Source organism: Xenopus tropicalis, chromosome 4 (assembly GCF_000004195.4).
Source record: "Xenopus tropicalis strain Nigerian chromosome 4, UCB_Xtro_10.0, whole genome shotgun sequence".
NCBI classification, from domain to species: Eukaryota; Metazoa; Chordata; class Amphibia; order Anura; family Pipidae; genus Xenopus; species Xenopus tropicalis.
Genome location: NC_030680.2, coordinates 86488027 through 86512870, shown reverse-complemented (window position 1 = coordinate 86512870; position 24844 = coordinate 86488027). Strand labels below are relative to the sequence as shown.

Below are 24844 nucleotides of genomic sequence, written 5' to 3'. Positions count from 1 at the left end.
TCTCTTTACCACAAGTTGTCAAATTTGAAATATATGTTGCAAAATCGAGCTCTGCAGGTGTCATTAAGTACAGTTTACCTTGTATATGAAAATACCTGTATCCTTACTCTTTTCTATGCACCACAGTGAGAGCAATTCCAAAAAGATAATGATTGGTCTTATTTTAAAAACAAATTCTCGATACTCTAGCACTGGCATTAGTGAGGGTGGGCACTGAGTGGCAGAGAAAAATGTCCCCAGATTTACAAATATAAAAATGTTTTTTTCTTAGCAATTTATATGCAATCAAATCGAATAACTGGGTGTTTCTATTTCAGTACACCTTTTATGTATAGATTATATTGTTGCTATGGCACTATCCTTGGCTTTATTTAAAGGTTGCATTGCAAAGGTGCCATACTGTATTCTGGGAGCACAATGTTACTGTTACATACAAATGCAACATGCACCTTAGTAAGCAAGATTGTAACATGAAAGATATTTAACTTATTGCTTCTTTCCTTTACAACTGATTGGAATTGTGAAATGTGACACCTTTTATGAAAATCTCAAAGCATTTAAAAGGGACATGGGAATTTGCTTAAACTATGGCTTTCTTTTTGGAAATGAAATCCATTGGGACCTGCAGAACATTAGAGGTCTGCTCTGCCTGAGAAGGCGATGACAGCCTAAGGAAATGCCTAAATTACAATCATTTTCCAATAACATAAAGACGAGAACTAGTGCTGTAGCTGTGGCTGCAGGTACACACTGGATCCATAGTTCATATAAAGAGGTTACTTACAGCTGTATTTTAGGCATGTGTAGCAGTTAATCAGGCATTTTTGACCACAGCTGTTAAACAACTGGCTCTGTAAATTAATTGCTGGTTATAAAAGGCAATGCTTATACAGCTGTTCTCATTAAATCTAAATCTGCTATTGTAAGGGCAGAATATATTATTACAGCATAGAGCCTGCCTGGTGATAATAGCTTTGCAGTTGTACCTAAACGTGCTGCAACATCTTCCCATTAATTCAAATAAAGAATTAGGCCTGCTTGGTTAATGCTTAATGCTCATTTACAAGGACACCGGCAAAACTAAAAACGCAGAATGCTTTAAGTCTATGTCCAAGTCCTTGCACCAGGAATTGCCACAAGGTCCACACTTACCATAATGCCAGTAATCAGTGCAGGCTGCAAGGACACATTGGTGCTTTTTGTAAGTTTTAAGGCTAATGGCAGACGAGGCATACTATATTATTAGGCTTATTTATAAACACAAGTTTACACAAAATTGCAAAACAGAGCGAGTAATGAGGTTTTTTAGAAAGGTGTCCATTCATGCTGCTTTAGGCTTATGCCAGACGAGGCGTAGGGTGGATATTCCGCTTTTCCGCTTGCTGAAAATTCTGCCCTACGTCTCCACATGTAGCCGATATGCGCATAAAAACGTGAGACTTTGCATTCTCTCACGTTTTTATGCGTATTTCGGCTACATGTGCCTGCACCCGAGCGTATCTCACACGTAGAAGGCGTAGGGCGGAATTTTCAGCAAGCACTTTTCCGCTTGCCGAAAATATCCACCCTACGCCTCGTCTGGCATAAGCCTAAAGCAGCATGAATGGACACCTTTCTAAAAAAAACCTCATTACTCGCTCTGTTTTGCAATTTTGTGTAAACTTGTGTTTATAAATAAGCCCAATATAGTAGCTGCATGCTCCATATTGATAATAAGCATACCCGCAATATCACAGCAGCTTTATAGTATTGCATCATGGCATCATTTTGCCATGTATTTTTAAGTGAAATACTTCATTAATAATAACAGGTTACGCCACTTACAATCTTGGTAATGCCTGAATATCAATATGTACAGCCTGAACTCAAAAATGATATTTAACATGTTTTGTGGGATAGTGCCTACTTTGGAACAATACTTCATGACATTAACTGATTTCTTTTTTTTTGTTATCTAGTTTTAAGGGTTATTGTTATTTTTTTTTTAATCAAAGGTGTAATTGGAGCCAGTCTGAAGGAATATGGCCTACAAGGCAAACATCATCCAATCACATCCAGGTTAGCTTTGATCTGTGGAACATCTTCATGTCATATGGGGGTAGGTGTTCATTGGACATAATATTCATTACTGCTTCCACTAAACAAATCCTGTATGTATTTTTTTTATATCTTATTACATTTGTTATGCATTTTGGACCAATAAATCAGAAGTACATTCTGAAAACATTGTGGTATATTATTACTTATTATACATGTAGTGTGAATTTTAATTTGATACTTTTGAAATTATATAGTTGTAACATTGCAACTCAGGAATATTTCATGAAAATGTAAAGGCACTAGACTCAACATATTTTAATGCAATCACACAACTCAGAGGCAAAAGGGAAAAAAATGCAAAAATAAATTTTTATAAGCAATATGACTCCATCAACCTACAGCCTTAAGCTTAACTGCATATTTCTGGATGATGGAAGCAGTATTTCTTTAATACCTGGTGGACTTATTTAAATCATAAACATTAAAGTTGCCTGTACATAATTATTAGTATAGTATTTAGTTGCAATTTGTTAAGACCTAAAGCTTGCAGCTTGTTAATGTTACAGTATGTATACATGTTGTCATGCTTTTGTTATTCATTAGTATGCATAAATGATGAGACCATTGGAACAGAATATTGTTAGAATTGTATCTCTCTGACAATAATATGCAAAATAGTATTCATTGAGATCCTTTGAGGTTTCTGATTTAGAGCCTCACTGCTCTAATCAAAGCTATTCACAACGGGGAAAAATAAGGACCATGGTCAAGAACCACTTAAATTATGTTGCACAATTTCTGATTTTATGAGAAGTGTTCAGCTATACAACTCAAACGTAGGACCAATTATATTTGTACAGAAAATGAGTGGTCCATATACACCCATAAAATAATGACAGTCAAGGGAGCAGCAAAATGCCAGCCTCAATGAAGTCTCAATGATTGGAATCAAGGCTGTGGGAAATGATTGAAATAGGAAGTGACATTAGCCAGTAAATGACAATAGTTTCTACAATGACTATGACAAAGGCAAATGACTACACTGATTTATTCTCCTGTTATTCTCTGTTGTAATTGACTAATTAAACCTTTAGCTGAAGCAAAGACCAACCAGTAATATTGTTATTGTAATAGTTTATTTAGTAATAAATAAAACAAAAAATTACAAAAAATTAATGTAGACTGCAAAAATGCTCAGTTGAGCACTCTGTGTAGCTTTACATCAAGATCTCGTTTACACATCCATTACAGTTTAGTGGTGTCAGTGCTCGACCGTCGTTTTTGTAAATAATTGTTCTCCTCACTTCTAGTAACCCACAGAACCCAATCAGCAGATATTATATCAGCCTACTGTTTGAAAGCAAAATGTGATATGTTGCTAATGGTTAGCAGGCCTGGAGCAAATTGTTCATTGCTTCATTTTCCCAACCTAATTGGTCTTTAGTTTTGTTTAAACACCTGCTGGTGCTTTGGTCCATCTTCATATGCACAATTTATTACAGCATTTTCCAAACACATCACATTGTGTTCCATGCAGTATGGCATATATCATATTACCTACTAATTTCTTTTCAGTTTAAATTATTTAACTTACTTTTTTTTACTGCAAGTAGAAGAATGGCACTTCTGTTCTGGAGACCCTGTAGACATGAACCAAACTCATAAGCGTGTCAGTTTTAGTCCTCTGCTAATTGTAATTACTAGTATTTTACAAATCAGTAATGAGTAATCTCATTATTTATCATGTCATACAGAAAACACATCCACGTTTTCTATGTGTTTCTCCACGTAATATTTGATGTGGCTTCATTTAACTGTAACATAACCCACAGTCAATCAACATGTAAGTAATGTAAATCATAAATTCAATGACGGACTCAATAATCAGTGACTCTTCTGCATACCTCATTCAATAAAGTACATGCATGCAGAAAAACAGCCTCTGTAAACATTCAATGTTTCCACATTCTTTGCTCTTATTAATACGTCTTTCACTGTGATATTATACCTGGAAAACTTCATCAAAGTCATCTATGAGCTGATTCTTCCTACACGCGTTTTCATTTGATTTGGGGCTAATTTTACCTGCAAATTGCATTGCTAAGGTTAAACCTCACAAATGGTTGGCATTGATGGCATAATTATAGGGGGCAAGGAAAATATTATAATGAACCACACAGACACATAAAAATTATGCAGACAGGGAACCCTCCTTATTATGATCACCAATGTATCAGCGTTTCAGCGGAGATAATCTTCCATTCATCATAATACACAAAATGTTCACACAATTAAGGTGTAAGAAAATCCTAAAAAATCCAAAACTTTCAAAGAGAGGCTTGGCAGACAAAAGTTGATAACATTTTCAGTCCACAATTATGAAAGTCCAAACAAATTTTACATTGGCCAATAAGAAGTAAGAAGTATCTGATCGAGACAGGAGCAGGACATTGTCTTGGAAATTAAATATCTTGATAGCTAAAAATATATAACATTGTAAAAAAAAAGCACAACAATCACTTATATTTGATTAACAAACAGTAGTTACATGTTACATAGGGTTGAAAAAAGAGTCCATCAAATTCAACCCTTCCTAGTAAACCCAGCACACACAAACCTATACTTACCAATCTATACACTCACATACATAAACTATATAATCAAACATTAATATTAACTGTAGATATAAGTATCAGTATCACAATAGCCTTGGATATTATGCATGTTCAAGAACTCATCCAGGCCCTTCTTAAAGGAGAAGGAAAGGCCAAAATGTTAGGCACCCCCAAGTGACTTTAATCTCTTACCTTGTACCCTGGGCTGGTGCCCCTGTTAGGAGAAAATCGCACCAGCCCGTGGTACCTGTAGCGAGTGCTTCCTTCTTCTGTATGTCTTCTGACGGCAAATCCTTGGGCCGGCACATGCGCATTAGAGTGAAAAGCCGACTTTGTTGTTAAAGTTCGACTTTTCACTCTACTGCGCATGATCAAGCGCGCCAACGCGGAAGCAGGAATCGCTCACAGCTACCCTGGGCTGGTGCGGTTCTCTCTTAACAGGGGCAACAGCCATGTTAACATAATCTGCCATTACAACATCACTAGGAAGGGCATTCCACAAACTCACTGCCCTCACTGTGAAAAACCACCTACGCCGCTTCAAATGGAAGCTCCGTTCCTCCAATCTAAAGGAGTGGCCTCTGGTGCATTGATTAAAGCATTGGGAAGTACTAGCAGCCTAAATCAGATGGCAATACCCTAAGCTGGGTGGCATATGTTGCAGGTGAAGGTATTTGCTTTGGACTAAACCAACTTTTCTACAGCCAAAAAGTTTGATTGTGCACTTATCCCAAATGTGATGTATGGGAAATAATTCATTTTGTGCAAAGCTAATACTAAGTTGTGGGTTGGCTACCAGTAAGAGTAATATAATCCGTTCTTTTACTGCCATAAAATGTCTTGATAAAGAAATCAAGTTAATGCAGAACAGACTTTTACACGGACTATACTGAAGTGTCCTTAACAACTTTAGATGCAATTTCCTGTTTTCTTTTTTTAATTGGACTCAGATTTTAGTAAATCATATAGACATTCTTCACACTTCTACATTATATGAAGTCAGGACTGGAAAACCGACAAGTCCACTCAACAAGGACAAATGGAAAATTGAAAGAAACATTAGATGCTAACACACAGTTGGCAGCTAAAGCAAAACCTCCAGGGAAGTGAAACTATCAATCATCATTTAGCTTCATAAATATGTTAGCTATTTTAGAGTTTTATGAAAAAGAGGTATTACTTGCCTGGTGTGCTTTTACTTCTATGCTGGACTGATAATAAGTAACATAATAGAGAGTGATTGCTTTCCACTCCTAGAGGGTCTGTCTTACAGCTGCTAGCCTAAAAGCAACCATCATTCATCATCCATGTTCCCTGTTAAAAATTCATATCTACTTATACTACAGAGCTACCATGAATAACATGTATAATACTACATATACTTATAAATGCTTCTCAGTGCTCCTTAGTTATGTCATTTATGCAACATGATTCATTGTAATTGATAATGTCCCTTCTGCTTGAAATAGATGGATATCAGAAGTCTTAAAACCATCCTTATATTTTACAACATGGAAATGTTTTGGCATAGTATAGCCATAGTAAATTTGCATTGTATCTGCACACACTTCTCCAGTTTGGAGAAATCACTACACAAAGAAGCACACGTGTCTTTGAGGGCTGATTTTACCTATTTTTACTACTAATGCACTGTGATGAATTCTTTTCTTTCTAGAATCTTAGGAAGCTCAGATAGTCTCCAAGGTACAAAAAGATGGCAGTCAGTCAAAAAAAGTCTGAGCTTGGCAGGTACTATGAGAATACAAACTGCTTGAATGTGAAATGCCAACTGGAAAAGTTAAGTGGGGGAGGAATAGTGGTTTATTTGGTTTCTCATGGTTTGAGCTAGGGCCACTGGTTCAAATGAAAGCAATCCTCTGTCGTAGTGTTGAGCATTCTATTCATGGAACAGATATGTTGTGATGGGTTTGTGCTTGTTGATGAGTTAAAGCTGTATGACGACATGATATTGTAACCTAAATATTTTCCTGGCTTTGTCAATATCACAATTTCTTATAGCCACATGAAGGCCTTATGAACTGGTATGCACTCTTTTAAATAAAACAAATATTAAATGTATCATGCCTTGCATCTCATCCTTCTTTTAAATTGTACGCTCTAATGAGCATGGCCCCTTTACCCCTTGTATCGGTCTGTATGTGTATGAAGTCTGTTGTGCAGCTTTGTGGAATATGCTGACTCTTTGTTATTATTAGTAACATATATTTAATTTTTTTTAAAGTAATGTATTCAGTTGTTTTCCTAAAAAGAACATGAGCATTTCAAACTGAATGCAGGGCATGGGAAGCCTATGTGGTCAGGCTGGCATTAAAATACTTTTACATTTCAGGTACACAAAACTCCAGTTAGGCAGCAACAAAACCACCTTTGTGTGATTTCTGGAGAATTGCAGAGAGTGAATGCTCCATGTGAAAAACCTCAGGCTCTCTTTGTTGTGGTTTTGGCAAATGAAAACAGCCAACTGTCAGGAGGAATTTAAGAAACAATAAACAGGAAGGGGGGTGTTGGTTGTGAGTCTTGTGTTTGCAAAGATCCTTCGTGGGAAGTATTTGAAATAAAATCCCATACCAAGGTTTGCCATACTGGATAGGTGCCTGTTTACTGCATGTGAAACAGTCAAACTGCTTTCAGGTACAATGATAATTAACATTTATTTAGTTGGCGCTGTTATAAACTTGATTGGATAATTAAGTCTGAGAAACTGACTCAGTTCTTGTACAACAGAAAGCAAGTGTGCAGTACTAAAGGGTACAAAAACATTGATTAAATAAGTAAATACTGATTGTTTATATTATTGATTAGTTAGGAATAAGAACAGTTTTTTTGTGATAATAGTTATCCAAGTTTGCAGCATTTGCACTAAATCGTTTTATTATTATTTATAGATAAGTACCAATTTCAGCATATGTAGTTTACAGTTGGAAGTAACTACTGAAATTAACTATTGGAATTACCTTTTTAGAAAGCTTCCAAAAGTTTTGGCCAAAATTGAAAAGTGTTGGAAAATGTCACAAAAAACACCTTATTTCATTATTTTAGCAACTTTGCCAAGGGGTAGCAAAATACCTATGGTGTTCCAACGTCAAGCATTTATTGGAGTAGATAGCACCTCTCTGGATATCTTTACCAGCTCTTCTGTGTGCCATTGATAACCACTCAGGTGACAAGAGGGGACAAAAGTAGCAGGAGAACATGAGTGGAAAGTAAACTGAGAGGACCACAAGGTTGTCCATAAGGTCTTTATATTATAAGTGGGAATACATTAGCTATGTTTGCCCAACTAACAGGATAACACGTATCTGACATGCTGAGTGCTTTTCCGCACCTCAAAACAGGTTCGTTTTTAAGTGAAGAAAGCAGAGAAGCATACATTTCAAAGGTCATTTTAATGCAATATTTCAATTTACATTGTCAATGTTCTCTGTTTTTTAGACTCCTAAATGCTCAGATATGAACTTTTCACAAAAATTACCTTTTGACATCAGTTAAAAGGGGCTTTTGAATGTTTACAGTCACTTTGCCTCTAAGTAAAGAAAACCCACGTGCAAGTATTGGGTTACTTCTTTTTTAAGGCAAATAAACAGTTACGTGGAAATTTAAACTGCTAATAAATAAGGAAAGGTACACCTAACAATTCATGTCAGCATCTTCAAAAGAGATGGATTCCAAAGTTATACAGTTTATTGCAAGGATATCGCTGTAACTGAATAATTGTCTGCTTTTAAAAGATATATATACTGTACAACGTGTTTTTAGAGAGAACCTGAGACCTAACACAGGATTCCAAGCTAATTGATATGCTGAAATTGAATGGTTACTGTATGAAATGAAACCCTCATTTAGGTTCTCGCACAGCTTGAGATTGATCCTTTCTGTCCAGCAGTGAGTCAGATATTGTAACTGGAAAAGGTCAGTGGACACATTAGGATTGCTGAATGTTATTCCTGCTAAGCACGTGGCTTTGACTAAGCGTACTGCTTTAGTTCTTATTGCAGATACCACACAAAACTTTTGGCAAAATACCATAATAAAAAATACATTATTTCTTATTTTGGATTCCAAGATTTCTTTAAATGTATTAGAAAATAAGAACTTAGCAGTACTTATTTCAAGGAACAAACATTACATACAGTATAACAGAAGTCCCAGTTACAGGGTATCGAAACAATATGGCGCTTGGGATTAGGGGTCAGAGATGTTACAATAACACACACCTGCCAGTTCCTATTATGGCCCTTCTGTTTTTTAACAAAGAAGCCTAATAATTATTCATTTTTTGACTTAAACTTGGATACAATGCCCTGTTTTTCACACAACCCCCAACATCCCCACAATTTTATATATTTCATATATTTCATGTATATGGAATTATAAATAGTTAGAGGTTCCACACACAGAATGCCACTGTTTCAAAACTTGCTTTCCCCTCTTACTCCTAGCACAGAATACACACTACCATTTAGTGTATAACATTTGTTATTTCTACCAAAAAACATAACCATGCATTTTTGACATGTGAAAAAAGACACATGTCCATCAAATTCAACCTTTTATGTCTATATAAAACTTGCCTAACTGATAGTAAAAAGTAGAAGTAAAAAACCCTGAAGCCTCTCCAATTTGCCTCAGGGGGGAAAAATTCCATTGTGGCTCCAAGATGGCAACCAGATCAGTCAATTTGCACTAAAAGCTATTTGCAATAACCCTGTATTTCCTCACTTGCTACAAATTCATCCAACCCCTTTTTGAAGCTTTCTAATGTATCTGCCAAAACAACTGATTCACGGAGAGAACTCCCTAAGAAACACAACAGAAATATGCAATCATGTTATAATAATCGCATAAAAAACTATAGCATGTAGTAAGATATACAAGTGATTTGCTATATAGAAATTGCAGAAAACACACAAAATACAGTTAACAAATAGGACCTATTATTCAGAATGCTCGGGACCTGGGGTTTTCCGGATAAGGGATCTTTCCATAATTTGGACCTTCATACCGGTGGGATGGCATACGTGGAGCCGCGATTTGCCGAAGTGGAGGAAGTTGCCTCGAGAGGAAACTTCGGCGACTTCGGCAAATCGCGGCGCTGTGTATGCCATCCCATGGGCGATTTACATTCTAGCCAGTGGGATGGCATTGCGGGGAGATTAGTTGCCCACGACAATGGAGATTTGTTGTGGCGCAACTAATCTCCCTGTGTGTCACGGCCTTTACTGTTATTAGTGATGATCATTTTTTTTTTGCTAGGCATGGATTGGCCACGAAATTGCACATGTTGCCATTGGAAAATGTTTTTGCGAAAGTGCTGTGAAAATTTGGAGTGTCAAAAAATTTGCAGAGCAATAAAAATTTACGGTCGCGGTAGCCACGTTTCAAAAATTTTCTGCTGTTTTCTTATTTTTTTGCAGTTTTGCAAATTTCTGTAAAGCAAAACAGGACAGATTCGCTCATCACTATCTGTCATTCTTTCAGATCAGCGAGAAGCCAATCTTTGTATCTGGAGTTTGGGGACCATACTACTCTGCTATGATTCCAGGTCTCTGGCTGAATGAGGGTGGTCAGAGTGCTACTGGGAAACTGGTAAGCATTTTATAATTTGCCATTTCTACTTGCAAGGTGTACCAATTCAGTAACTAGTCTATAAACAAGCAAATATTTGCCAGTTTGGCCATACTGCATATCCATCAAGTAAGGGAACTATTTGGGTTCAGACATGATCAAGAGGCTTCTATCTAAAATTGACAAATGTCAAATGTCTGTCTGTGTATGGGCATCTTAATTAGACGCATATTTATATTTATTCATATCAGTAAATTCATCCACAGATTTCAGAGAAATGTGCTCTCCACTGGCCAAATTTCAACAATATGTGCAACTTTTTTTTTACGTGATTGCTTTTACCTTAGCATTACCTTATTTAAGAAAAAAGTGAGGCAGAATATTTGCAGATGCATGTTTTAAAGGACAAAGAAAGGCTAAGTCACTTGGGGGTGCTAAAATGTTAGGCACCGCCAAGTGACTTTAATCGCTTACCTTGTACCCCGGGCTGGTGCCCCTGTTAGGAGAAAACAGCACCAGCCCGGGGTACCTGTAGCGAGCGCTTCCTCTTCCTGCTTTGTTTTGCCGGGACCCCACGACCTGCGCATGCGCAGTAGAGTGAAAAGCTGACTTCTCTGCTAAAGTTCGGCTTTTTCACTCTACTGCATATGCGCGCGCACGCGAAGGAGGAAGTGCTGCAGCTACCCCGGGCTGGTGCTGTTCTCTCCTAACAGGGGCACCAGCCTGGGGTAGAAGGTAAGTGATTTAAGTCACCTGGGGGTGCCTAACATTTTGGCACCCCCAAGTGACTTTGCCTTTCCTTTTCCTTTAATAGAAAAAAAAACTTCTTACACAAGCAAGAATCACATTATTCCATTCATTTTCAATGAGGCTGAAAAACTTCCCAACTATTTGAGGTTTCAGTAAAAGTATTTTGACACAATTTTTGATAAATGTCCCCTTTATAGACTTTACAGTATCAATATTTTATCAAGAAAAAAAGCCATGCAACACATGTATTGTTTTGTAGAACTCCTTAGTGTAATGTCCCATTAGTGCAGCAGTTTGCACTTACATTTTAATATGCTACTGGATGTTTAAATTATACCTTAAGTGGTATAATGAAATGAATTATACCTAATAAGATAAAATTAAACTTCACACATTTCTTTAATGTGAGCTACATCTGTAGACTATACCATTCTTACTAGAGCCCACATTGAAGTACTTTATGAATGCTGCAGTGCTCCCTGAACAAGTACAACGGCAATTAAAAATGCCATTGCCAAATCATACAGCAAGCTTTTGCGCCTTCCCTAAAACCCTCCTGGAAAATGAACAGCACCTAACCCTAATAGCCTGACTTCGAACACTGAAAACCTAGCAGTAAAATGAATAGCAATATGCACACATCTATAGAAAGGGGAATGACAATCCAGAAAAAAAAAAGATTAATACACTGAATAATCTCATAGATCTTGTATAGTCAGTTAAGACTATAGCTATGTTCTTTCTAGATGTTCAGGGCTTAGGCATACTCTCTGCACCCTATTTAAGTCCCAGTTGTTTTGTAATTGTTGCAGATGTGGTTTTAGTAGAATGATTAACAATAGTTATGGTTTCTGCTTATATAGCATAGAATGTCTCTACAATGGAATTGTTGCTTGCATCCTGTTGAATAAACAGGCCATTCATATGCAGCAGTGCAAGTCATTTTAATCTATTTCATTTGCCTTTTCTTTAAGATTGATCATGTTGTACGTGGCCACAGCGCATTTATGGAATTAGAAACTGAGTCTAAGGCCAGGTCAGTACTTATTTTTCCTTCCTATCCTCTTGCCTACTGGAAGCTGTTTTAATTTGCCATTACTGTAATGATAAAAAGGCAGAAATGCTCGTACATCTGCAGCTAAAGAAGAAAGATCTGCCAAGATGTCCTTGGTGCTAATCACCTTTGTCTGCTACTCACTGAAAGCTTGTGAATAGATTCAGATAATATGGAACAGAGATCAAAGCTATAAGGAAATCAAAACAAAAGAAAAAAAAAAGAAAAAAAGATTGTATTTCGCATGGCACCACAAAGTATTCTGCCTAAGGCAATTATAAAATCCACAAAAGCTAAGCACTGTATCTCTGCCTGCCTGGTTCACATTTTGAAAATCTCTAAAATCAGCCTTGTCATTTGGCCAATGGAAGTTTGAATCGCTATACTGTGATTTTGGTTTGGCAGTTCTAGGTACAGCGGGACCTTTGTTCATTTAACCAGCATTAATGTGTTTAAGGGGTAAATGCATATATATTTAGTAGGGTGTTGGTATAGATGCCATACCACCACCTTTTGAAAGCTTACGTACATATTTGTAATGACAGTGTAAACACGAGCAGCGAACAAATACAGTTTTCTTTGCTGATTTTTATGCCACTGTTCACTGGTTGAAAAGTGGTATATTTATACTGTAGAGGATGTGAAGCCACAAGTACAACATTGTATAAGAATTAATGTAAGTAACCTTGTGTAGAAACCATAAAAGTTACTCATCCTGAATAAGATATGAACATTTTTACAAAATGTATTTTTCTATACCAGTTTATCCTATATTTAGGCAGCATTGATATTTACGTTACAATGTATGTTTATAAATTTGCCCCTGACACTTGGCCAGGAAGGTAAGGTTATAAAAGAAAACTCAAAAGAATGAAAACAAGGTCTGTAATGCTGTGACTAAGGATCTTTAAAGGAGAAGGAAAGGTAAAAACTAAGTAAGCTTTATCAGAAAGGTCTATGTAAATACAGCCATAAGCACTCACAGAAACGCTGCACTGACTTCTCTGTGAAAAGATTAGTTGTGTCTGTAATTTCTGTGCCAGAGAAACACAGCTTTCTGTTCTCTGCTCTGTCCTGCTCCCCCCTCCCTCAAGAATGCTAAGAACTCACTCCCCCCCCCTTAGGAATGTGGATCTGAGCCAATCAGCAGGTAGCTGACTCATAGAGGAAGATTTATTAAGACTCGAACGCTCCAAGCGTATTTTCGTTGTTTTTTTCCCGCTTGCGCAACTTTTTCGTACGCTTGCGCGAAAAATTCGGAAACGTTCTTTATCGTAATTATCGTATCCAATCCGAATTTTTCCCATTCGGGATTCGAACTTGTGTTTTAATGAATCGGCCCCAAAGTCTTACTAACTGAGCATGTTCACTTGGTCTGCATGTCTGTGCAGGAGTGAGGCATTATGGGAACTTTCTTTACACAGCTCAGTGTTTTTTCTTCCTGTTTGGCTTCTGATCATCTAAACGGGAGAAATATGGGGAGACTTAAGGGCACTATTGAGAGAACTGAAGGTATGCCTGCTGCTTGAGATTAACTCTTTATTAGCCTTTCCTTCTCCTTTACGGATTCATATACCCTGATATTTCTGGCATTCCATTTTTGATGTGGTGATAATTCACATGAAATAAATGTAATTTCTTTTACAGGTCAGTTTGAATAGGTATTCAGTGTGGTCTTAACATGTAGCTGACTGCAGTTTTGTGCTTTGTGGAAATTGCAGCACTTGTTTTGTTTTAAACTATTAATTTATTATGCAGATTTTGTATGAAGTAACAATTTTTCTGTATAGTAACAATTTACATTATACAGTCCTTGGAGGACCATTTTACTCCTAAAAGCAGGTTGTTAATAGGTACTTCCTCTGTTATCCTGGCATTGTGCACCTCTCAGACTGCAAAAAATAAGAGGAAAAACATGGACATGGAACACAGGACATGGTGGCTTTGCATCTCACTGGCCCATTGCCAAACTGATAGGATGAGTGAATTCAAACATAAACTATTTAACAAAGATGCATTAAAGTAATGTCTCACATGTATCATGTCAAGATTGTACTGTTACTTTGAGACTGGAAAATGTATTTACTGACCCTTTTCAGCCTACTGAACTTTTCTGTGTATGGCCCATCTCTGCTTTGTCCTTGAGATAAATAACTAAGGCTCCCATATACAGTATATATATATATATATATATATATATATATATACACCTGGAGCATTACATTTAGGGGCCCATTTACATACTCACGAACCGGCCGAATGCGCCCGATTGCGTTTTTTTCGTAATGATCGGTATTTGGCGATTTTTTCAGAAAATTATCGCAACTTTTTCGTTGCCATTCCAAATGTTGCGCAAAATCTGGCGATTTTTTCGTAGCGTTAAAACTTGCGCGAAAAGTCGCGCCTTTTTCGTAGCCATTCCGAAAGTTGCGCAAAATGTTGCGATTTTTTCGTAGCGTTCGGATTCATTCAAGCTTCAGTATGGTGACTTTCCTTGGGCCAGGTTGGAGCTGCAGGGTGCCATTGAGTCCTATGGGAGGCTTCCAAAATCATGCTAAGTCTGAAAGTTTCGCCCGCCGCTTACGAGCGCTCAATACGAAAAAGTCGCGACAAGATACGAGCGAATCGTAATGGCTACGAAAAACTCGTGTTTTTTCGCGAAAATCATATTGGTAACGAAAAAGTCGCGACAATTTCCGAAAAGCCGTAAAGGCGCCGAAAAAAATCGCAAAAAATACGAAAAAGTCGCAAAATGTTCGTTTTCTAATCGGAATTTTTCCAATTCGAATTCGTGTCTTAGTAAATCAGCCCCTTAGTGTAACTTGGTAAACAGACCCTGTATTATTTATTTAAGTAATATAAACTGTCAATATTCTATTATGCTGTGCAGTTCCACTTCGTTGGATATACAGTATAATGAATAAATATGTTTGCATAAATAAGTGATTATAGGGAAGCTGAAAGAAGTGCTTTAGGGAAAAAAATATAAAAAAAAACCAATTGTTTAACGTTTCAAATTACCACAACTCCATTCCAAGCAGGCATAAAGTTTAAAATTATGTGACTAGTGATGTGAATTAATTATTTTAATGCCTTCCAAGTGTAGTTCATTCTGAGTGATATACTTTAGCAGGGTGCACATGTTAAATTATAATTGAAAAAACATGTAGCTAAATGGCTGAATTCAAAGAATAAATATACAGCTGCTGGGAGGTCAGAAGTCAACGTGGTGAGCATATGCCAGATTCCTTAAGGGATTTCATTAGTGTGTGGCTTCATGTATATGTTCAGCTAAATGAATATTAGAATTTTGCTTTAAATTAGACAGTGGTCGGTCAGTTGTTATTGAGATTTTATAGAGCTGTTTAAAAGACTTGTTTGAAATGAGATTCCATAAGACCTGTACAAATGTACAGTCCAAAAACTCTTTATTGCAATCTGCATTCCCTTTAAACCAGGGCCATAATAATTATGGGGGGCCTGAAAATACCATCTATTTGTTTCTCTGCTTTTTACTATCCCCAATTATAAAATGAGTATTTACAATACTACTTTTTCTACAAACCTTTCATTATAATAGGAGGTACTTATTGGGTATCCAGTAGCTGCCAAGGCAGAATTTTGATTAATAATAATATGGACTAAAGCATCATTATGGATTGCAGAAATAAACACTAGGGTTTTCCAAAGATGGTATTCAAATGTTAAAGTGAATTAAAATAAGAAGATGGAATGGATTAGGCTAGGTCACAATGTTATTCTTTCCTTTTTTCATATTGCCATCACTTTATAGAGATGATTTATCATCCACATTAGGCCCTGCCTCAGTGCAGATTCCATTCTACGACCCTACTCACATTCACACACCACAATCAATACACTTCCGTGATGTTGCGTCCTACACACTATGCATATGCGTGATTGCGCACGCATGCACATATGCGCAATCGTGCACGCCATACATACATGTAAATGCGCACGCACCTTATGCGCATACACGCATATATTATTTATAATGTTGCTTAGCTACATCTAGGAAAGCTGGTTGCTATGTTCGTGAAAGTGATGTATGCGGAAGTGACATTACGGTATCCAAGCAAAGGAGAGAACACGCTCGCGCAGTAATTTTTGGCACCATACAAGGTTTAAAAACTGTCTACTACACTATGGACACTAGAGCTCCCTTGACAAAGGTGTTTGAGCTGAAACGTTGGGGTATTCTTTCATCCAGAGTATCTGCCTTCATATCTTTTTTTCAGTTTTTTCACTGGGTGGTATGTTTTGCTTTGTTTATTGATGGATATTATGATGTTTGTTTAAAATACAATATTGTTGCTACATAATGACCTGATAAATAAAAATGTCTTTTTAACTATAGTACCTCCCTGAAATATTTTTTCTGGTGTGCAGGGTTTATTTGAGGGTTGTGCTGATATTAATTAATGGTTTCCACCTTGCCCTTAAACCTTAAAACTGGACATATATAAAATTCATATGCCAAGTGACTGCTCAAAACCCAGTTCATTCTGCATTATCTGCATTATATAATTGAATGAAATACTGTCTAGCCTTGTGAAATGTGAATTTATTATATCACAGCCATGTTAAAACATTATACCAGGCACATAAAAAAAATATACACAGTACATGGCTGCTTACTAACATCAATCCATTTTAAATAAAACACATGAAATCCACCTGCTGGATGACTGATTAGTAATCAACATAGATGATATAATAAATTGTAGTGGATTCTGAGCTACAATTAACCAGTAATCAGCCATACACCTAGTTGATTTGATGTGCATCCTTTTTGACATGTGCCAAAATTCGAAAATAAGGAAGCACCAAGTATATACAAAAAGTAAATTAGTAAATACACTCAATACAGTTATTAATGCTGGGATAATTTTATCAATTTGCACCAAGTAAGTAATGTGAAAAGGAAAACCCTGCACAGTCAGATTCAGCTCAAATCAAGAAAGCTCATCGATGTCCGAGTATGGTCCGGGTGCTCAAAGCCTGTAGCCAGGGAAGGTATAACATATTCCAAACAGAAGACTCCAAGCGCACCGGACGACAAGGATATTCACTTTATTCTTTATTCTTTATTATTTATTTATGGTCTTTATTAATCCACGCCTGACACGTTTCGTGTGCATGCGCACTTAATCGTAGGCCTATGTTTTAAGTGAATATCCTTGGAGTCTTCTGTTTGGAATACTTTTTGACATGTGGTAGCATCTATGGGTGGCTCAGTGGTTAACACTGCCGAAGCATAGTATTTGTATATTTTAATTTTTCCTAGGTCTGGGTGGGTGATGGTGCTCGTTCACCACCCTGGATATCTTTTCTGGAAAAAAACACTTTATTGAGGATAAAATGTGGCATCACATCACCAATGCCGTGCAAAATGTCTTACGCGTTTCACTGAAACTTAGCACTCCCTGAGCTTCTATGAAACGCATTAGATATAAGGGAATTTAAATGGTAAATTCCACTGGGGCAGGGAATAATTTGAGTGATGAATAATCTCTGTAGGGACATGTCAGTGCAATAGAAATAAGGATAATTATAACCTACAGTAGTTTGTAATGTGTTCAAATAAACCCAGATTTGTGTTCAGAGTACAGGCATGTGTCTGAGGATTTTAATAATAAGCCTGTGGATGGCACACTGTGGTATTCTAAAGCCATCTGCAAAGGGCCTTCAATTTACATTTTTTGTGGGTTTTAAACTTTTTACATTTTATTTCTACAGTTCAATTAAAAATTCCAATTCGTACAAAAAAAAGTGTACCAAACAAAGGTAAAGTACATTTTTGATTATTGAGAAAGCACAAATAGCAATATCAAACCCATCCAGACCAGTTTGCACTTACACTAGACTTAGAGGTACACTTCACTTCACAGAGGTAGGGTTGCCACCTTTTTAGAGTAAATTTACTAGCCATCAGAGCAGGGGGTGGAAACAAAAGAGGCAGTTTGTGATGTAGAAGATGCAGAGTGATGACAAAGGGGGCAAAGCCAGGACATCATGAAGGGGATTGGGGAAGATGGGAAGGAAAAGGAAGGGTAATTTGGGGTGGGCAGCTTTGGGGCTGTGCTGGTAAATTTGCAATATTGGGCCGACCTTGGCAGGTGTTTTACTGACCAAACCGGTAAAATACCAGCCGGGTAGCAACCCTATTATGCAATAAAAGACACTAAGTTTGGCCAAAAGCAGTAACCCCTAGCAACCAATACGATGTTTCCTTTTAAACAGGTGACCAGTAAATGCTACCTGCTGATTGGCTGCTATGGGTTACTGCTCCTGGGCAAACTTAGTGCCTTTTATTACATAACCACAATGGTATGAAAAGAAGGTGTGTATTTTAGACACAAATGACCTGTTAAGACCTGTTAATCTTTTTTAATGCTGCAATTAATACTTTTCCTCATTAAAGTTGGTAACAAAGGCAATCCTCAATTTGTCCTCCCTACTTGGACATGAAAATGTCTCTTTAAAGAGTTTGGGCTACTGGAACATGTTGCCACATTGCCATTTATATATGTTTGCTCAATAAATTGAACTCATTTTTTATTTGTGAAAAACAGTGCCGCTTGTACATATGCTTTGGGAATGTTCTGATATCAAACCATAACGTTCCACGGTTATGGGTTTGAAATACAATTTAGTAAAAAGTACACTGAATAGATCCCCCAAAATTAGTCTATTCAATATTCTTGGCAACACAGTTACCAAACAAAACGAACAACACAAATCTAGAAATGCAGTATCCCCCCAGCGGTCAGGCTTAGGGAAAACTGGTGATGTAAACTTGTAAACTAGAACAACTGATCTACCTCAAAAGAAGAAGACAAAGGTTACCTTTGGTTGAATATTTTGTACCTATTTTGTACCTTTGTAAATAGTTTATCCTCTTTTATGTTATATGCTCTCTGTGACCTTGTACACCATATACTGTTTTGTTTGCTCTACTCGACTGTCATTTAGTTTGTCATTAAGTTATGCCAAATAAACACTACCTGGATTAAAAAAAGGAAGATTCCTGCTCAGTTTGTACACTGTGTAGATATTTGGGATGCGAATATATATAATTCTAAATAGTAGCAACTCTTACCCTTTAAACATATTCACAGCTTTTCCCAAGACTTGTAAAAATAGCTGTGCAATGATAATCCCTCCCCTTTTTATGAGCATGTGCTGCTGAATCCCACTGATCACTAATGAAAATGATATGTGTGTTTGCTTGGAACTTGGTAATTGCATCTTTTGATGAATTTTCTTTTCCAGCACAGATGTACAAATGTTTACATCCTAGAGGATAAATCTTTTTTATGTTTTATTTCCAGGGGCCAACATATATATACATACTTAAACAATCACCTGGATCAAATTAAGAAGTCTGGGCCTGTGGGGTTTTTAGCCGCTGATTTACATGTTTGACCAGATTTCCATGGGAACCGCTCTCCTTTGGCAGATCTCACAATGAAAGGCATGGTAAGAAACAGGGCAGCAATAGAAATGTGCCTGTAATACAAAAAAGAAATGTATATGTGACCCTAAAGTGATTAAAAGTTGTAGAGAGCCACATTTTACATATACCAGCAGTTCGGTTTATCATTAGTGTTTTGGTTATGTTTGTTGTGAGTAGCAGTGGAAATTATACTGATATATATATCAATTTATGAGAAAGTCTTCAGAGATTTATAGAGTTGGGAAACTAGTGCACCAGTGTTTGGCAGAAACAGATGAGGTACACTGAACAAGCAGTTTGTTATACATGAAAGAGGGACTACATAATAAAATGTAACTGTTGGTTCATCAACCCACCACAAACAGCATAAAATGCAGATCAGAGACCCACCTTGCCTTGACCCACCAATTTCTTACTTTCCTACCCAGCCTGACACAAACTAAGACTAAAGGAGAATAGTCCCACAAATTGTATCCAAAAATTACTAAGGATAAGTAGGACATTTTAGTATACTGACCCTGAATGATACTAAGAAAGTTTTACTCTTACCACTGCCTCCCTTCCTCTGGAATAAGATTTTTTTTTCTTAAATGAGAGCATGGCTGTCCTTAATTGCTTTCTTTGTCTCATGCTTATATATAAGGAGAGGTTCCTCATACTTTCTCATTACTTTTTTAGTCTTCCCACAATTGCTCACACGAACCAAGTGCAGTGTAAACAAAAGTGGTTTTCAGTATCATTATGATATACAGTTTGGTACAATATATAAAACATAAAAATAATGGGTTTGTTTTCATAATTAAAATAATAGGCACAATGTATTTCTAGTGCAAGCCCTGTCATTGGCAACATATAGAATAAAGACATATATAGTGGCCCTTTAAGTTTGTTTTTTTTTCCAGTGTAACCTACCACAACTTGCCCAGCCTAGTTTCATAACTGTGACTCTTCATTGCCTTTTTTAACTTACCTACATTAAGTTGCCATACTCTGGACTCTTTTCCATACTGTTCTTTTTGTGTAGTGAAGCAGTACAGCAAAACAGTATACTTTATTCTAGATGGGGATTTTTTAGTGTTTTCTGTAAGTGCATACCAAGATTGGAGCTTATGAATGAAACCTGTTTTCTGCATTTGGCTAAAGGCTGATAAAAAATAAGCAATTTTGCCATTTACTTTTTTATATTTTTTTCATTTAACTATTTTTGAGAGAAAATGATGGATGCAAGATCGTTGGTTCAGGCATTATTCTGTATGCAGGAGGTTTCATCAGTCAAAAGCCTTGTACTGTATATTGGGAGCACTTAGCATTCAGCTTTACAGTGGCTGTTGTAATTCCTGTCCACCCACTTTATTGCTCACAGCAAAAGTAATGTACATTTCCAAAAAGTACTTTGCTGATAGGGACAGAGAAGCAGAGCAGTGGGTTCTGCAGCAGTTGTCAGATATTTAAAGATGTCCTCAAACTGTCTAGAGTCCATTACAGTGACATGACTGCAGAGGGACGGATGATTGTGCAGAAGGCTTATTGGGGAGGTCTTCTATATGGGGTTTTAGCCTCTGGCTGTGCAGATATTCTCAGTTCACTGCAAAAAAGAGTTTCCTTTTGTATCACAGTATTGATGCCCTATGTTATTCAGATTCACCATGTCCATGTCCACCATATTTAGAGGCCTGGGTACTGTAGCTGGACCAAATTATGCTTTGATAGTTTTGCGTATTCTTTGTTTTTGCACTCAAGGTATACACTGGGAGCCAGAGATTCCTTTAAAGTCTATGCATCTTATTAACATTGGCAGGAGATGATATATTGCATTAGACCTGTTATCCACAGCAAACAGCAGTGCAAGTAAGGCAATAAAAACAAATGTCTGATTGGTAGCTATGGTTTATTACAATGGTACATTTAATAACCTACTTTGATAAATAAGTACATCTATTTCTTGTGTGAGAAATGCATTAACTAAGATCACTGTTTGGTGTATTTTCTGCTAGTGATAACGGTGTATACAATTAGCACCAGAAAAAATGCCTAGTTTTGTAGCAAATAATGCTGACTTCTTGTTGCCGGTTTCGGAAAAGCTGGATGAATGGATCCCAGAAGTGAAGAGTAGAATAGGTCCTCCATTCAATACTCCATTTAGTGTTTTTAGTTGGCCAGCTGTAGCTGCTTGATTAGGCTACAGCTGAGCAGCTGTAGGGGTTACACAGTAGGGGTCACTCAAAAAGCGTTCACTCAGAAAGGGGTCGCTCAGAAAGTGCACTCTTATAGTAGGGCACAGCTTAGGAAGGCTGCCTGCCTGTGTGGGGAACTCCCAGGGGAGCTGGGGTGCCACGTGTATGAACACTAAGAAGAGTATGAGAATCCACAATGTCAATGCTTAGTCAGAAGCCAAAGTGTGCCAGAGGCTGGTGAGCTGGTATCCCAGGAGGGGAGAGACAGCAGAGCTGAGTGAGTAGCCCAAGTGTTCACAGGTGTGAGAGTCACAGTGGATGTGTGAAATTAGGGATGGTGAGAAACCCCTAAAGGTTCCAGAGTGTGAAAGTTATCCTGGAAGGTGAGAGCCCAGAGCGGGGACATGTTTTGAATAAGTTCTGTTGTAACGCTGATAAATTATTTGTGGTTAAATTTAAGTTTGGAAGAGTTTGCCCGAAATAAACGTATTTTCGTGTAATTGGTGTCCCTGTCTCTACTCCCCTGATTCTCTACATACCTGCCTACCATAGCTAATTTCTCCCCAAAATTACGTGTACAGACAGACAACATGTCACACTTCCATTCTCTGCCTTTCTTATGAAGATTGATGTAATCGTGCTTACTTCTTTCCTTACATTAAGATGGGGCAGTACTTCTGATCAAACCACCTGCCAAATTCTATTTTCTGGCATGCATGTTCATTCAAGCCATTGTCAGGTTAGATCTTTGTGCTAGTTATGGCATACTGCCTAAGACTATATACAGTATTCTAGCATTCTAGTGGCGTCTATGAGTCACTGTGCTAATGAGTTGTTGGTCCCATATTTAGCGATTAGACTCTCCAGAGGTTAGTGAGCAACTATCAGGATTACAGGGGATCTAAATGTTCAGTGAGACTTTCTGCCACAAGAGATTATTGTAAGGTTGAGCAATTCTGCAATTAACTGTTATGTTTGTGACTCTCTCCTTCAGTTCACTAATAGTAATCTGTTTTTTTAATTACCACTAAATATTCTTTATATTCATATCCTTTATTATCCTTAATGTAAACACAATCCCTAGAGCTGTACAACCAGGGAAACAAATGTAACAATTGCTCTGTATGAGAAGTAGAAGGGAGACTGTGAGAAGAAAACATACAAAGATAATGATGCTATATGATATTAACTTAATGTGAGTTTAACCCTGCAGGTTGTTGGACTAACTTTGTCTAAAAGCTTGGATGATTTGGCTACTCTTTACTTGGCCACAATACAAGCCATTGCGGTAAGCTAATTGACTTTTCAACTGAATAAACTGGAATATTATTTCACATTATGGCTTTAGCTAAGCTATATGAATTAAAGTATGGAAAACAGTTGTATTTGGAAAAAAATAGATGTTTCTGTAAACATAAGTCTATGAAATAGGTTATTGTTAAAAGATTGCTTTAGTTTTAATGTGTAGAATAAAAGTTAGGTTTTAAGTATCTTATCCAATTGATAATCTAAAGGACAGATTTATCAAAATGTGAGTTTAGATCTAAATACATAAAAACTCACCAATGTTCTATTCATTCCTATGGGACTTTTAGAATGGTATTTATCAATAGGTGAAATTTAGAACTCACAATTTGATAAATAAGCTTCTAAAAATCCCATAGGAATGAATAAAACATAGGTGAGTTGTTATGTATTAAGCTCTAAACTCACATTTTGATAAATCTGCCCTTAAAGGTGGAATTTACTAAAACTTGTTTTTTTCTGATTTATATTTGTTTGAAACCATAAATAACATGAATGTCAGTCGTCAAAAGACAAAAAAAACAAGTTGCAATTTGGGACATTTTGGAACAGGGACAATTTGAGGGAGAGGGGCGGGACTAATTGTTAACCACACTATCTCGAATTTGTTTTGTAAATTCATATTTTGGCTGTGTATGGGAAGATTTATCAAAATGTGAGTTAAGATCTTAATACATAAACACTCACCCATGTTGAATTAATTCCTATGGGATTTTTAGAAGCATTTTTATTAACGGGTGAAAGTTAGAACTCAACATTTCATAAAGACGCTTCTAAAAATCCCTTAGGAATGAAGTAGGTATGTTTTTCTGTGGTGAACTCTAATCTCACATATTTGATAAATTTGCCCCTTAGTATTGCAAACAACCCAAACCTCTGAAGTATTCATTTACATCCCCTCTTACACCAGAACCCCTTAAGAAAAAAATGTGTATAAAGAAAGAACAGAGAACAGAGACTAAATCACTATGGTCAGTTCAAAGGTGCTTTAAACTTGTGCTATTAGTTTCTTATGGTGTTTTTCTCTTGCAGAGAGCCAAGCTTCCCTAATGGCTATACAGATATTCTGAAAAAAATATATTGCTAGACTGTTCTGCCTTTTATGTCCTGATCATTAAGTGTTTTTTTTTCAGTCAAAACATAGGAACATGTATTGTCTATGTACCCATTCTGCAAAGAGACAATCTTCTAAACTGCATACAATTAGATAGCGGAAATATTATACCATAATATGAAAGGCACGAGTCAAATAAAATCTAACATCTAATATCAAATAATTAAAGAGAATATTTGGAAGTCCATATGATTGTTATCAGCTATCAGATTATGGGCAAAATACACTGTATTTTAATATTGGGCACCATCGCCTCCCTCAGCAATATTGATTGCAAGCATATGCCAGTGTATTGAATTGCAGAACTCAACATGAGAGCTCAGGGCATCATGGTCAAATTTTCTTAAGTCCCCGGAATTCTTTTCTAGCCATAAACAGAATTATTTGATAGCTGACATTAGCTCTAATATCAAAGAAACAAATGTTAAGATGGTTTCATTTGGGGGTTTGCTATGCTTGCCGTAGTAAATGTAAGTTAAAAGAAACCATTGTCGTAGGATAAATAAAGCATAATGTCATAAATTCTCTGCAATGTGACACACGTGTTTTCCTCCAAGCATTTCCCATTGCTGTGGGTTTTCTATGTATATCTATAAAGTAAACAGCATTAGCAAGATATTTCTGTGTCCTAAAAGTAATTCCTCCTTAACCTTCAATGTGTGGGTGAGTGGATTTTTCTTTTTTTTTTGTCTCTTTTAAGTGTTCTTAGTACTTTAATTATTTCTC

The 24844-nt window shown here is 36.8% G+C and overlaps 1 protein-coding gene across 1 annotated transcript in view; it reads left to right on the top strand.

The window, feature by feature from the left end:
- fggy (FGGY carbohydrate kinase domain containing) overlaps nucleotides 1-24844 on the top strand; it is a 128726-nt gene that overhangs the window by 72745 nt on the left and 31137 nt on the right. The window contains 5 exon segments of the mRNA NM_001126804.1: nucleotides 1995-2098; nucleotides 10155-10262; nucleotides 11966-12027; nucleotides 19401-19548; nucleotides 22913-22987. Of these exon segments, the coding sequence (NP_001120276.1) occupies nucleotides 1995-2098; nucleotides 10155-10262; nucleotides 11966-12027; nucleotides 19401-19548; nucleotides 22913-22987 (497 nt within the window).